At 38.5% G+C, this 15,729-nt stretch overlaps 1 protein-coding gene across 4 annotated transcripts in view; it reads right to left on the bottom strand.

The window, feature by feature from the left end:
• Sorcs1 (sortilin related VPS10 domain containing receptor 1) overlaps positions 1–15,729 on the bottom strand; it is a 514,871-nt gene that overhangs the window by 70,179 nt on the left and 428,963 nt on the right. For all 4 annotated transcript variants that reach the window (XM_042689577.1, XM_042689575.1, XM_042689574.1 and 1 more), the window contains exons 11-17: positions 13,277–13,379; positions 12,960–13,036; positions 11,113–11,204; positions 9,040–9,147; positions 7,445–7,562; positions 5,828–5,958; positions 1,936–2,049 (exon numbers count right to left, since the gene is read on the bottom strand). In XM_042689577.1, the coding sequence (XP_042545511.1) occupies positions 1,936–2,049; positions 5,828–5,958; positions 7,445–7,562; positions 9,040–9,147; positions 11,113–11,204; positions 12,960–13,036; positions 13,277–13,379 (743 nt within the window). The remainder of the gene's footprint in view (positions 1–1,935; positions 2,050–5,827; positions 5,959–7,444; positions 7,563–9,039; positions 9,148–11,112; positions 11,205–12,959; positions 13,037–13,276; positions 13,380–15,729) is intronic.

The raw sequence follows: 15,729 nt of genomic DNA, 5'->3' as shown, positions 1-15,729 counted from the left end.
AGATTCACAGTGCAAGTTGGCTATTGAATGGTATAGGCAATGGTATCTGGTTTATCCTTGAGACTACAGCCAGCATAGGCCTGTCACCAGGGTCATCTTATTGTTCTTTCTTTCTTCCTTCCTTCCTGCTTTCTTGCTTGCTTGCTTGCTGGCTTGCTTGCTGGCTTGCTTGCTTGCTTGCTTGCTTGCTTGCTTGCTTTCTTTTCTTTCTTTCTTTCTTCCTTTCTTTTCTTCCTTCCTTCCTTCCTTTCTTTCTTCCTTCCTTTCTTTCTTTTTTTTTCTTCCTTTCTTTCTTTTTTTTGTGGGTCGTGGGCTTGAACTCTGGGCCTGGGAGCTGTCCCTCAGCTCTCCAGCTCAAGGCAAGCACTCTACCACTTGAGCTACAGCACCACTTCCAGTTTTCTGGTGTTTTTTTATTGGAGATAAGAGTTTCATGGACTTTCCTGCCCGGGCTGCTTTGAACCATGATCCTCGGATCTCAGTCTCCTGAGTAGCTAGGATTATAGGCGTGAGCCACTGGCACCTGACTTCTCATTGTTTTTTTCTACCTGAAAATAACTTTCCTTACCTATTAATTTGGAAAAGTTCCACTTCTTCCCATCTATTGCTGCTCAAGAATCCACTGTCATTTTATTTAAAAGGGGATGGCAGTTTATTCAAATGTCTCTCTAGTTTGTAGAGTGCAATACTTAAGGATGAAGCTGTGTGTTTAGGCTTTCCCTACCATGGTGGGTTCAATCCAATAAATGGAAAGATAAAATAGGGCAAAATGTGTGATAGCTTGATGATCTCTCAAATAAGAGAATTTGTATGCCTGATAGCAATCCAATAGGGATTTGGGAATTTTTTTTCTTCCTTCAGACTTGAATTGAAACATGAGCTCTTCTTGGCTCTTCAGCTTTCTTGTCTTTGGACAGAAATTACATTATTAGCTCTCTAGGATCAGGGTCTGTAGACATAGATAAAAGCTAAATATTAACATCATTAAGTTGCCAAGATTTTGCCTTTTCTGATAGTACTTAAAATCTATCTGTCTTTATAATCAAATAAACCAATTCCTTATAACAATTCATTTTACATATATCTATATATTCATATCTATCTATCTATCTAAATATCTATCTATCTATGTCTTATTTTGGTTATGTCTATCTGAGAACCCTTCCTAATAGACCACCTGAACCAGTATGTTCAGGATCCCTTAATAGCTCAGAAATACCTTCTTACAGATAATTTGTTGAATCAGAATCCATGTAAATTCTGAACACCATTCCATGTCTACAAGCAGCACTTGCATTGTGGCAATGCCATGGGGTGTTTCCCCAACGTGATGGAATGTTTACCTTAGCTCATACATAAATAGTCTTGAAGTTCTCCCTATGTCCTGGAATATTTAACTTAATTAAATTTCAGGCACTGATCACAGTCTTATCTATCAGACTATATGCTCTCAATATGTCCAGAGCTGGACAGACACAGAAAGTGAAGCATCTTTCAGATACTCCTGAAAAGCCAATGAGCTCCTTTATTGACTATCATTTCTATAAAACAGAAATAACCCAAACATGTGTGCGTAAACCATCTAGTTGTCTTTCTTCTCAGGAATGCTGTGAAGGTACTTAAATAATTCATATACTTAATATTAATTCATATGCTTATACAATTCAAAAATATAAGGTATCAAAAAGCAAAGTAATTCATGTGGTATTACTATCATGGCCTACTTCATCCAAGAAACTGTCCTCATTGTCTTAATTGGGGCAGGGTCTTCCTTTCAGATACAGCTTGCACTATTAATGCTAAGCCATGCTGGATTATCACAGCACAAAAACCCAAATGCATTGTGCTATGGGCAAAGAAGCTCAGCCTTTGTCCAGAAGTAATTTGTCCATAAAACGCACGACACCTTTCAACAGCACTGCTTCAGGAACTCACCCTGTACTGTTGAGGTAGCTCTGTCCCAAACTGCAATCCTTTGACAGAGAAGATGGATTGAACCAAAAGGCTGGGAGGCACTGTCCATTGCTGTGTCTCTCGTAGCCATAGTCACTGTTGAAGAAAAACAAAAAACAAAAAAGCCAAGAGAAACCATTCAGTACACAGCAAAACTATTCAAAGTGTAAGTCTGGGTTAGACCACACCCAATTTCGACTCTGGTCGGTCAAGTCACGAGCATTCTCTCAATCAATGTCTTCTCGAAACTTGAACATTCTTTGTTTTGTTAATATATTTTTTATTGTAAAGATATTGTACAGAGGGGTTACAATTGCATGCGCAAGGTAATGAGTCCATTCCTATGGAGTATTGTTACCCTTGAACGTTCTTTTTTTGGGGAGGTAGGGAGGGTCCAGTCATGGGGCCTGAACTCTGGGCCTGGGCACTGTCTCTCAGCTCTTCACCTCAAGGCTCAACCATTTGAGCTACAGCACCACTTCTGACTTTTTTTTCTGCTTATGTGGTGCTGAGGAATCGAACCCAGGTCCTCATGCATACAAAGCAAGCGCTCTACCACTGAGCCACCTTCCCGGCCCTTGAACATTCTTTAATAAGACACTTATGACCCATGAAAATACCATACAGAATTAAAAACATCACTGAAATGCTGTGAGCTAAAAAAAAAAAAAAAAGACTGCATCATCATCAGAAAGATACACAGTATTGATTATAATTAGAAAATAGGCAACGATGGAAGCTCAAGCTTTATGGTCAACTCCAAAACACAGGTGAACACAGCTATGTGGGGTCCAGGCCTCGTTACTGGTGATGCCTTTGGGATGTTCTTCCAAGACATCTGGATCTGCCACAGAGAGCTGAGCCAGGGCTCTGTGTGCGCAGGCCATATGCTTAGAAGCGACAGCCAAAAGGGACATGTCCTTCCAGCATGTCTGGAGCAGTTCCCTAAGGAAAAGTTCTGTCCTAGGAAATCAGTACTGCCCGTTGGGGCTAACTACTCTAAATCCTCTCTCCACTCTGGAAGTACTCAAAGACTTCTTTCAAACTCTCCTCACATTCCTTCTAAGGGCCTGTGAGGGGCCCAATGTTCTTGGCTTCTGGGAGATAAAACTGGGCCCAGAGAATGACAACAAATTGCACCTCCACATGCACAAACAACTTGCGGGCAGCAATCAGCAAGCATTAGTATGAATTGGCCCATCTGTGCAATGGAGGTACTGTGCTGGCATACAGTGGGTGGGAAGGGAAAGATGGGTTCTGCTCAGGGGTGGGTCACTAGGCAGCTGGTACTTAGAATTCTTCACATACCAGCTGAATTTGGTGCTGGTTCAACACAGCATGAGTAAGAAGACATCAGAACTGCTGCTTGCAGAACATGCAGTGTTTACTTTACAAATGCTGCAGAATGACAGGCAAGGTCAATAAAGGCAATATCCAGGGAGCCAAGCAAAGAGGGACAGTGTAGGACAACACCTTTTATGATGCTACATTCAAAACCCCAGCCATGGGCAGAAAGTCAACAAGGTCATGGGTGAATTTTCTAAAGACTTTTTAGAAATCATGCAGTCACAAACACTTCATTTGAAAAGAAAACTTTCCAAGAGCCTTGTTTATGATCCATTCTATTCCTTGAATACAGGTCCACTAGTGGGATAAGTTAGCAAGATTCCAAACACAAATGAATGCATGGACTGGGCCAAGACAGGAATGTACAGGATTGGGAAGCAGTGAAGTCTGAAACTCTTTCCTTATCCTGTATTCCCTCTGGTGTGGACTAGCTTTCAGTTGAAAAAAGAGAAGAAAGAAGGACAGACAGACAGCCACAATACTGGCTTATTTCAGAACCTTGCAGAGATCAGCCCCATACAAGCAAAAGTCTCAGGAGAAACCAAGATATTCATTCGGATACCTCCCTTCACGTTTGTTTAGGATTTCAAACAGCAGATTTGTGCTCCACAAGAATATAACATGTTTAGCCAAAGCTAAACCCATTGTTACATGCTGATTTCCTCTGCACATTATCTGTGAATAGAGGGATGTGAGATGCAACCAGATTTCAAAAATGTAGGAAGCAACTAATGACTGAAAGTTCTTTGGTAACTGTTTCTGTGAATATATTTTAGGATGCCAGTCCTAAAGGGATGAAATGTTTTTATCATTACAGTAACACTGTATTACTAAACCTGAAGTCATGGGTGGCAGAGCAACTGGTGAACTCCAATATAAGAGTAGCTGTAATGCCCTTCGGCTGATCCCAACAAGATACAACACTGGTTCCCGACTTGTCATGTCCATCAGGATGGGAGAAGCTATTGATTATTGCTGTGATGGCTGGCACCAAATTTTCTAGGCCTTCTCAGCCTCTTTTTTCCCCAAAGAACATCTCTAGTATATTATCATTAGAGAAAAGATTTACCTAAAAAATGAGACATATATGTAAACTCTATCTCCACTCAAACACTGACGTTCTGCTAATTAGATATGCAATTGCTGCACAATTAGGAATAAGTTGTTAAGGAATGACTAATTCTTGCACAGGCCAAGATTCAATTGTTTTGGGTTTTTTTTTAAGTATCATCAATGAGAACTTATAAAATATATATTGTTATTGTAGAGTTTAATACAAAGGGGTTGCAGTGACATGAATCAGGTAATGAATAACGAGTACAAGTCTTTTGGATCCATGTCCCCCTTTCCCTTGCTCTCTCCCAGTTTTTCTCTCTCATCTCTACCCACAAAATGTACAATGTACAGTCATTTTCCACAAAACACTGTTGTATTTGTTCACCCTTGTTTCATACTGGCATACAACTTTAGAAACTTTGCTCTCTAAACTTAAGAAAACTATATATATAATATAAAATATATAAAATTATATCTACATATATAGAGAAAAATGTAACAGAAAATGTGATAGAAGTTACTAAAAAGTGATTATAGTTCCCCATCCATAGCTCATGTCCCTCAATTGAACACCAAACATTAAGCAATAATAAGGATATTGCTGGCCCTACAGGCTAGCTTTCTGCATAGCCAATGTTCCCAGAACTCTACAACACTTTAGATAGCTCCCAGTGTCTCATTACTTTCCCAGTGTAAACTAACTTTACCACAAGGTTCACAAAGACAAACTCTACCCCATAACTCTACCCCATTGAATACATACTTAACAAGTCCATAATGTCTTTTAGTGCCAGCTGATCACTAAATTAAAACTTTCAGGAATGGAGAGAAAAATGCTTTATAAGATCATCGTTCCGTGCTGGGAAGGTGGCTCAGTGGTAGAGCACTTGCCTTGCATGCCTGAGGCCCTGGGTTCGATTCCTCAGCACCACATAAGCAAAAAGAAAAAAGCCAGAAGTGGCTCTGTGGCTCAAGTGGTAGAGCGCTAGCCTTGAGCTGAAGAGCTGAGGGACAGCGCCCAGGCCCAGAGTTCAGGCCCCACGACTGGACCCCCCCCCCCAAAAAAAATCATTGTTCCTTGAGAAGGTTCCTCAATGCCAGATAGGTTTTATCTAGAGCATAAATATGTTTGCTCCTAAAGAAGCCAATGATTGTTTTCAGAGTTATTGTTTAAAGCAGCCAAGAGAGGATAGTGGTCTCCTTTTGTCGTCAGAATTTATAGATAATTACCAGTAATCTTTTGAATCTTTAAATGTAAAGAAATTTCTAGTTTCACCATACGCACTTGTACACAGCTAGAACCACAATGTCCTCAACCACAATGCTCTCTAAATGATAATTTCATAAAAACATGAAACGTGCCACTACTCTATATGCAGGTCCCCGATTTTTCAAATCTCAGCTTCCATCAAGTTTAGGTTTGTGGATGGGGTATAATGAATAACTTTACAGGAAAACTATACAAGCTCACCAGTCAAAATCTGCCTCTGTACAGACGCAGGGCTCCGACTCCATAGCTCCTGCGTATTTTCCTTGCATACACTTCCGCTCAGATTTTCTCTTCTTATATATTCTTTTGGCTCCCATGATGCATGCTTCTCCCTGTAAGAAAACAAGCGCTGACACAGTCAAGCACATAGCCTAGACTTTCTGTGCTTCATATCAGGGCACATTTGGGGAGATAGCTAGACTTTATTGTACTATGGCTGTTAAGAGCATGCTTTAGTGCTCACATTTTCTTTCTGATTTCTACTATGGTAAGGATTATAAACCTGAAGAAGCATTTGTGATTTGTCTAATAATACATTCTGAACTTCTATTCATTAAGCAAACTTTTATTTGCCCAAGATAAGCTCAGTTCTGTGAAGAAAATGTAGATAAGTAAGATACCCTATAAATAGTAGATTGGTAGGAAAGTTGTAGCCATTAAGTTCAATTCCCATATAACAAAAGATATATCTAGTTGGTCATTAATGGCCATATGAAAGACAAGTGTTACCAAGAAGTATATCCCAATTTATGTCTCCTGCCACACAGGTTTACAGCAATGGATTTCGTTTTCATCTCCCAGACAGACAAATAAGAGAGTTAAATTCAGTCTCATCCCATGGAATAAATAAAAGTTTTGAATATCATCCCCCAAAGGGAAATAGGAGCAATGTAAATGAATGATGATTTCATTGCTGAGTCTCTGAATAGCGTGGGAGTTTGGAGTTGATGCAATGCCCACTATCAGTCAGAACTCTTTTTGTGTTTCTGAAGGGCTAAGGCAGAATTCTATTTGCTCTATTATTCACTATCTTTCTTGAAGAAACTCACTTCAACTGGTTTTATTACACATGTACATGGAAATAAATTACATTGTCTGAGTTTGGAATATGTTTCACTATCTGAATATGGAGATGGCTTTGCAGCAAGAACTTCTTCCCTATCCTTTGAGAGTGAGCTGCAGAATGACTTCTGCTTTGGGAAATCAGACAAGAACTCTCTCGTTCTAGCATCTTGATCTGGTATGAGCTAAATTATTGAAAAGCCAGAATGTACGCATGTTTTCTACTAGAAATTCTCCTACTGCATTCTGATCCTCAGAGGATACCTGGCCAGGGGTGGGGGGGCAGGGAATGGAGGAGGGAAGTTTTGTGTTCACAGGGAATCAAAGCAATGGGGGATGAAGGCCTCTTTTGGTGCCACCCATGAGCATTAATTTTTATTTTATGCCTCACCTCTGTTTGCACTGCTAGATGAAACTGAAGATCTTTTCCTCACCCTGCCCACATTATGCACCTATAATGACAGGCTCAGATAATTTATGTTTGGCTCTCAGCGCTGAGTTGGCATTTCATTTTGAGTTGTAAGTGTAAGGCAAGCACATTTAAATTTTATCTCCTTATCTCGGAGCATCATAATAAACAGATATCATTTCACCACAAGATATAAATGTTGAGTTTGTTCACTGTTGTGGAACACAGAGTATGTAAGAGATAATGAAATGGACACACTGACTTTCTGAGACTTAAGAAGGCGTTTTCTTTCTCCACATTCCCCTACATCTTGCCCAGGGCTCAGTTTCAATTCTCTTGTTCCTTACCTGGCTATGTAACTGCCAAGGTCTGTAGTCTTCTTCAGCACATCGTCTATCGAAAATAGATTTGTAATCCACCTTGACCAGCTGCCATTCAGAGCGGTGGCTGAAGTGTCCAAACACTCTACAGGATACATGAGGATAGACATACTCCCAGTGACCATACTGACCACAACATGAGCAACCACTCATGTTTGTTGAGTATTTCCATGAGCATGATGCTGTAATGCTAAGCCCATGACACGGATTATAAAAGTTAATCTTTAGAACACAATTAAGAGAAGGGCATGGTTTCTAGTTTTCTGTTTTGTAGTTGAGGAACCAAGAGGTATGAAAGCAAGGAGTTTTAGCAAACACGATAGTGAGATGGTTAATAACTACTTCAGCCATACTTCACTGCATTTGACTAAAGAGCCCACTTACATATATTCTAACACATTTGTACAGATTCTGCCACCATTGTGTGTCTTATACCACAAGTAGGCTCTTGAGTCAAAATGAAAAAGAACAAAACAATCACATTGTAGGTGGTCTAAGATGTACTTCCAGATTCCTTGGCAAATATACCTGGTTCCTATGGTTTCTGTATTATTTTACCCTCCCTCTTGTCCTTGGGAAATGGACAGAGGTAAGCAGTTATAACTGCTGTTACATTATATATTCTATTTTGTATTTCCTGATAAACTTGGCTATTTAATGTAGCTTTTCAAATGACTATTCATAGGTGTGGATAAAATAAGAACTCCAAAGCAGTCATTTATACAACATATTCTTTTTAAATATTCATTTTACAAAAAACAAAAGCGGATAGTATAACAAGCAGGTAATTTGTTGCTGTTTTCTACCACTACAACAAAAATAAAAGGAGGCACATAGAAAAGTGCCACTTATTTTCTTTAATTTTGACATTTTGTGTATTACAGGATCAAGTACTGCTTCAGAACTTTCATTTCCTATTTTCTGTGACAAGTTTTCTAGGGGATGGAATATTGCAGTCTAACATCTCAAATTGGAAGCCTATGTTTTCTAACCTATAGACAACCAAGCCATTAATCAAGTCTTTTGCAAATTAATGATCATCACCTTATAGATAAGAAAGAATGTAAATGCAATTTCACAAGAACAAATTGTTCTCAATGTTTCCCTAAAATGACTCACAATTAGAGTAAGTATAGAACCTGCAAAGAATAAAATACTTGGTGGGGCTTTGATCAAATGCTGTGTTCTGACTGAAAGGCAAATTATTCTTATACACCTGATATTCTTTGCTTATTATTAAAGTTTCAAATGTATAGGTTGGTTTTCTATTGAAATATTTCCTTTTAATTTGCTTAAATTTATTGTGTATTCAAGGAAAAGAATATAGTCCTTCTGCTCTAACCGTTTAGTCTGGGTCTCTTAACAACCATAGAAGTGTTGCTACCAAGTACAGTTACATGTTTTTCTTTTCTCTTTGTTGGGATCTCTCCTAGTGGCGTGTATGGGTTTTGCTAATAAACTCAAACCTAATAAGAGTAAATCAAACCAGCTTGACCACAAAGCAACTTTCTGGGTTTACTCTCTCATATAAAGACCGCCACCCAGCATGGAATTTCACTTACGTCATGATTAGAGTCTCTTCTCCAGGCTCACCCAGAACCCCATCCACAAAAAGCGGGATAGAGGTGAAGCTGTATTTGCTCCAAGTTCTCCCTTCATCAAAACTCAACCTAGCAAAGGCATAAAATAAGTAATCGCATCTCAAACAAAGAAACAAAAAGTCATTTCTAGGAAAAGACATACAAGCAATGGGGGCTATGAGACATGTATAAGAGCATTGTTAAAGGGAGTCTTTCATTGCAATTACACACTGATGTACTTAACTGAAATGCCTTTCTACAAATAGTTAAAGACAATGTTAAACATAAAAATTTATACAAAAAAGAAAAACTAAAAATCCTAGATACCAACACAGAACTACAATGAGAGGCGTAACTGGAACTCACATGTACTGAGGTATCAAAAAGGAGAGAGCTCTAGGAAATGAGAGTCATAGTAAGTATCTAACAGAATTTTTTGCACACTAAGGTATTTTATTAATTCTTATCCAAGCCCTCACTCCTATCTAGCAGTGAATCTTACAGGAGATCTTGAAGACTGTTGACCTTGCAAGACTGACCTATGGATTTCCAGAAAAATAACTCACAGTGGCCATATCTTTGCCATGTTTACATTATACATCCTGGTTGGCCTTTATGAATGAGTATGGGAGGATGAGGTCTCAGAAGCAAGAAAAGTCTACAGATCGGATGGTCAGTGTTATGGTTTGAACATGTGTATCCTTACAAAAATCCAACTTCTGAAAATTTAATCACCCCTGTGATGGTATGAGGAGGCAGACTCTTTAGGAGGAGTCATAAGGATGGAGCCCTCTAGCATGGGATTTGCTCATGGATAGAATTAGTGCCTCTTAAATTCATTCCTCACGGGTGCGATTAGGTTAGGACTGGGAGAACATCACTGCTCCTTTTTACTTTGTAAAGGCTCAGGAGGAAGGCACTGGTTATGAGCCAGAAATAAGGATACTGAGCTTGCTACACCTTGGTCATGGAGCTCCCAGTTTCCAGATGGGAACCGTGGGGAATACATTTTTGTTGTTTATGACATTTTGTTATAGAAGCCCACACTACACAAGACAGTTACACAAGATAATTCCTTTGGTGTTTCCCAGTTAAGTCTTTGTTTGCCTTGATCATCTAAACAACAGTGGAGGGTCAACCATGCATCTGATTTTAAATGAGTTCACATATGGGAAGAATCACCTTTTTTCTTTTTCCTTTCCCTTTCCTGTCATTTTAACTTCTTTTCTTTCCTTTCCTTTTCTCTTCTCTTTCCTTTTGTCGGTTCTTTCATTTTCTTTTCTTACTTTCCTTCCTACCTTCATCCTTTTTTCCTTCTCCTCCTCTCACTTTTGGAGACAAAAATCTCACTATAGAGTTCTGCCTGTATTCCAAGCTGGCCTCAAATTTGAGATTCTCATCTTTCTCCTTACAAAATACTATGATTACAGTCATATAACTATACCCAATTATGAATCACTATCAAACAGTAATGAAAAAGCCTATCGGAAACCCCCTCTGAACATCAGTACTTGGATCTTCATAGGAGAAAGGTATAAGTAGAATTCAGAATGTCACTTCATAAAAGGATACAGTGTCACTTCACAAAAACCACACAACAGGGACAGAAACAACAGACGAGCAAAATTGCATGGATAGCTGATCTCTGCATTGAGGCCTAAAATAATGTAAATTCTAAACCTCAAGAGATGTTATTTGGGGCAGGTGACTACAAGTACTATAGCTACTCAGAGAGACTTTGACTGACATTGAACATGGTGTTAGCAGTGATGGTGCTGAGAAAACAAATAAGGGCATGATCACATCTGAAAACCATAAGGAATTACTCTCCCAGGGGTAGAAATTCTCAACCTTCTCCTTTGTATCATCTCCACTCTTTCTTTACAAAAAAATGTTCCAGCAGTTATCTTGCTTGAAGAGAACCAAGGTGTAAATTACATGCTAGCATTCCTTTGCATTTTAATACAAGCTCAGTTGCAGGTTGGTAGCTTGACTCCTAAACTGGTCCTAACTGAACCACCAGATGTTGTCTCCTCGAATGCAGGCGACCCTTACCAAAGGTGTCGAATGGGGAGTGATGTGTGTTTCATTGCAACCAGGACTCCACCTTGATCCAAGTATAAAACACTGTGCTCTTCTTCAAAGATCTGGATGAGAAAGAGAAACACATGTAGAGACACATCCTGAGTATGCACAGAGTCAAAACTCTCTCCCAGCATGAAAATGGTTTGTGCAAATACGTTATAGAACAATACTTGAAACCATGGGGGGCTACATGGACATTGGTATGTCATATACAATGATTGTTGGCATGTAAAAAAGCAACTTTTAAAGAGTAAATAGTAGGCCTTCATGTTTATATTCCTTTATCTTTATGGTATTATCAACTGAGTCACTCTTTTGATGTCAGAATGTTAGGTAACTGTCAGATATTATCTGTGGGTAGATGCTAAGAGATGGCTGGTTCTAGCTTTTTCAGTTTTACAGGCAAGGGCACTAGGGGTTAGAGAGATTCAGTAACTTGCTGAAGGCTGCAGAAATAGTAACTGATGAAGGAAGGGACTTGCTGCAATACCGTGCATTGTCAAGTGTCATTAAAGAAATATATTCTTGTTGATTTTTGGATGTCCTACTAAGTCATATACAGTTCTGATCAAGATGAAATTGTCCTCTTTGGTATCCCTGATCTTTCTACAAATGCATAGAAACTAATTTGAAGTCATAATGGAGATATGCTAGATCACGTCTTTCTGTAGAAGATAGTTGCTGTTTCGACTTCAACGCAGAAATACTCTCTTCTTTTTAACATTCTTAGCCTAAGATTCATGCCAGGATTGGAGAAGTGGAGCTTTCTATGCCTTGTAATAAAAGAAACCGTGGCCCTTCATTTTCCAAAGGATGCTTCCTCAAAACAGGCCTCTCTATGTACCTGCAAGACCAATTGCTCTGACTTTATTCCACAAATTGCTTTTCTCTAAATATGAGCAATCCACCGAGGATGCATTAAAGGTTTGAAGGTAAGAAATGGTAAACACATCACTATTTAGACCCCGTCTTTCTAAAATTTAAAGCCCAACACTCTCATTGCTAAGTATGATTACCTGTGCATTAGATTTCAATTTACAGTGCTAGTTATTGTATGCTAATTAAACGTCAGTGGGTTATTAAAACATATTTATTGAAGTGTAACAACTATGCATTAAGCTCCTATCTTGTTATGATTGCTAAGCCTCATTAAAGGCTTGTTTTATAAGCCAGGGGTCCCTAATTTTCATTCAGAAGAAAGGCAGAAAGCATTTAAGCTAAACACATTGGTTAAAAGTGATTCCACTTGTACTTTAACTAACATGTGCCCCCTGATGGTTATTACTCTCTCTTTTGCATACGAGATTTAAACATCTCAGAATACCACCTGGGAAAGGGCTATTATCATGGCATTTGACTCCGCTCTGACTTGAAGGAAGGGGTCGTGGCATTCTGCTTCATATTTTCTATATGACAGATTCAGGGATTCCAATTTTCGTTGCTAGGAAAGCTATTTCAGATGTAATTTGGTTTCATTTTTCACTTATAAGTGTTCTTAGAGGGATGCCTTGGTCAGAGATATCTTAATTAAGTGACAAAAAAGTAAAATACACAAATGTTTACTAAATGCAAAGGCTCAAAGGGTGGACAATGGAAGATGCACTGTATCCATAAATTGCTTCAGGGAATGGCAACGCCTTTGTATAACTAAAGATAATACAAATGTTTTTAAATAGAAAAATAATAAAAAAAAAAACACCTCAGCAGCTTCTGGATTTATGTGTAGTAATACAGAACAAGTTCTTGGCCTTAAACCAAGTTGGACAATTTTTGTACCATTTGAATTTAAGCAGCACCCATCCAGGACATTTTCTTACCTGCCTCCAGGTGTTCCCTGCATCTGAAGAGACGAACATGCTGATGTCACTGTCTGACAATTCAGAACCTATATTACCTAGAAAAAACATATTGCTATCAGTGGAAGGAATGTTCTATAAAACAGAACAACATACCACGTGAGCAACCTGCATTGCCTGAGAAAGCTAGGTTTTCTTCAGCATACTTGGTGCAGAGCCAATGGTTTCGGTATCTTTCAAAGATATTTTAGCTGGTTTATTAAATCACAAGTGCAGTTATCTAGCTTCTTAAAATAAATGGCATTTCTAAGAGCGAGGAGAGCAAGCAGACTCCTTACCTGAAGCCACTATGATACTTGGAGCTGTGTCTCTGCTGGCAATGATCCCTGAAGTGTAGGGGTTCTCAGAAACCTTCAGGTGAAGGTGCAATGAGCAATAGGGCTAAGAAGAGGAGACAGAGTCATAAATGCACAGAATCTAAAGCCCAGATTCATAGCAATGTCAAACTATTCATATATCCATCCATCCATCCATCCATTCATCTATTCATCCATGCGTCTCTCCATCAAACCACCTATTATCATCTTTCATTTCTACACATATCTAGTGTCTACCAGGTACATCATAGATCCCAGGTTGGTGAAAAAGAGAGCACCTTCTTTAGGACTAATTTACTTAATTAAATATCACTTGGTCATTTTATAAATATGTTAATACTTAGTCTGGGAAACACTAGGTGAAGCTTTTGAAAGAATTGCATACTAAAATCTACTCCTGGTCAGCCCAGAATTTAAACTAAGGAATAAAATGTTTCTATTGATTACTGTATAAAGGAGAGTGGTTTCTGAATCAAAAGATAGGAAGTGAAAACGTTCGGAAATTCTAAGGGGAAGAGATAAGGTCTACTTTCAGATTAGAAAAGACTCCTTGGAGAAAATGCTACCAAGGATGGATGGACCATGAATGCAGAGGAAATGGTCAGGATGAAAAGCAACACATGGGACCTGGGTAATATGAATAGCAAAAGAAAAGTAGAAGAGTTGAACGGTACACCGTGCAGTTAGGTAAGATTAAACACAGAAAATGAGGTAGGAAGCTGGGAAATAAGATTGAGTAAGGTTGGAGGGGCCTGCAAAAGAAAAAAAAAACAAAACCACATTTGGCATCTCACAATCATTCTTTACTCAGCCTGATCTCAGTGTACAGAAAGATGTACGGTGTGAAACTGTCCTAACACCTTCAAAATGATTGTAAACGTCTCAGTCTGGATATTATCAGAATCAATTTCTTTGCAATCGTGTATACGAACTATACAACATAATGGTGTGGTGACGTTTTCAGACTTGCATGTAATGATCACATTCCCTTCATGAGCCTCTCAGTTCCAGTCAGAACAAAAGCCATACTTACAGATAAATGCACTGATAATAAAGTTGAAGTGAATAGTTAAGCAACCAGTTTGTCTGTGCTTCAAAACTGTGGTGAGATTTTCTCATTAAAATATCAACAGTTAACAAATCTAACACAAATTTTGTTTATAATAGTACCTTGCTGAGTTGTAAAAAAAAATATAAGTATGTATTCAAACCCACATATCTTTTCCTCTCTCAAGAAGATTACTTTTAATCTTATCAACTTGAGTTTGTGGAATCACCTGTGAATTGCTGTGATTACGTTTATCCTGCTCTATAAGTCTCAGCCAGCAGATACTTAGAGAGGGACGAAGATACAATGATTACAATGATTAAATTTGTATAGGGTAGAGTAAATTACAAAGTAAAAATGAAACTCAGAAAACAAAAAAACTGGCAAAAAATAATAATAAATCAGCAGATCACAATAGCAATTTTTCCCCTCACAGCCAACAGAGAAAGTAAAACTCTCAAGAAGCAATTAACATATCAGTTTTACATGAAAATTTCATGCAAAGCTTCCAAGGGAAGTTTTTACTTTACAGTGTTCTAGAGGAGTCTGGAGTTTAACCTCTTGAGAAGAAACACCAGAATCAAGTGTTTTGGCCTCATTTTGTGGAAGTGGAAGAGTGGAAGAGGTACTACTGTTGAATGTCACAGAGGTTCTGAATCACCAATGGACGACACTAAGTGAATGTTTAATCACTGTCAAATGTCAAACTATTTATTCATGAAAGGTTTCTTTTTAATTTATTTTTTTGTCTTTAAGTAGTTATACAGAAGAGTTGCCATATACAAAGTAAGGTAGGAATTCAATGTATCTTGATGAGTGTCACCCCATTCATTATTCTCCTGAATCCCTCCTAACCTCACCTCTTCCCTCAGTTTTCTTAACTTTGTGAAACATGCGTTGTATTTTATAACTGCATTCCCCTCCACCTCTCTCCATGTGTCTACTCCCTTCCCCTTGATCCCAATTCCCAGTTTAAGCACCCAACTTCTCATGTTTATTTTGTTGCACTGTGACTTGCCCTTTCTAAGGAATTGCATCAAACTCGAATTCTCTGAATCTACCGTGTTTCAATCGATATGCTTGTGAACACGTGGATACTACTACAAAGTGTGCATTTATATATTTATACATTAATTCTATCTTCCACCCTTGAGAGAAAAACATACATTTTTTTGTCTTGCTGGTTACTATTTCTAGCTACTTGCAGCTCTCCTGGGTCTCTCTATGATCTACTACAATTAATTCTGTCATGAATAACTTTTACTTATTTTAAGTGTGGCACAATGTCATCCCCTTAAGAGACATAGCCTACAAATGAAGAAGCCCATCAGGAGTAGTCTTCATTTTCGGCAAAAGCTTGCATAGA

This window comes from Dipodomys spectabilis, unplaced genomic scaffold, assembly GCF_019054845.1.
Source record: "Dipodomys spectabilis isolate Male_0828 unplaced genomic scaffold, ASM1905484v1 ptg000125l, whole genome shotgun sequence".
Lineage (NCBI taxonomy): Eukaryota > Metazoa > Chordata > Mammalia > Rodentia > Heteromyidae > Dipodomys > Dipodomys spectabilis.
This window is presented reverse-complemented; position numbering and strand designations above follow the sequence as displayed.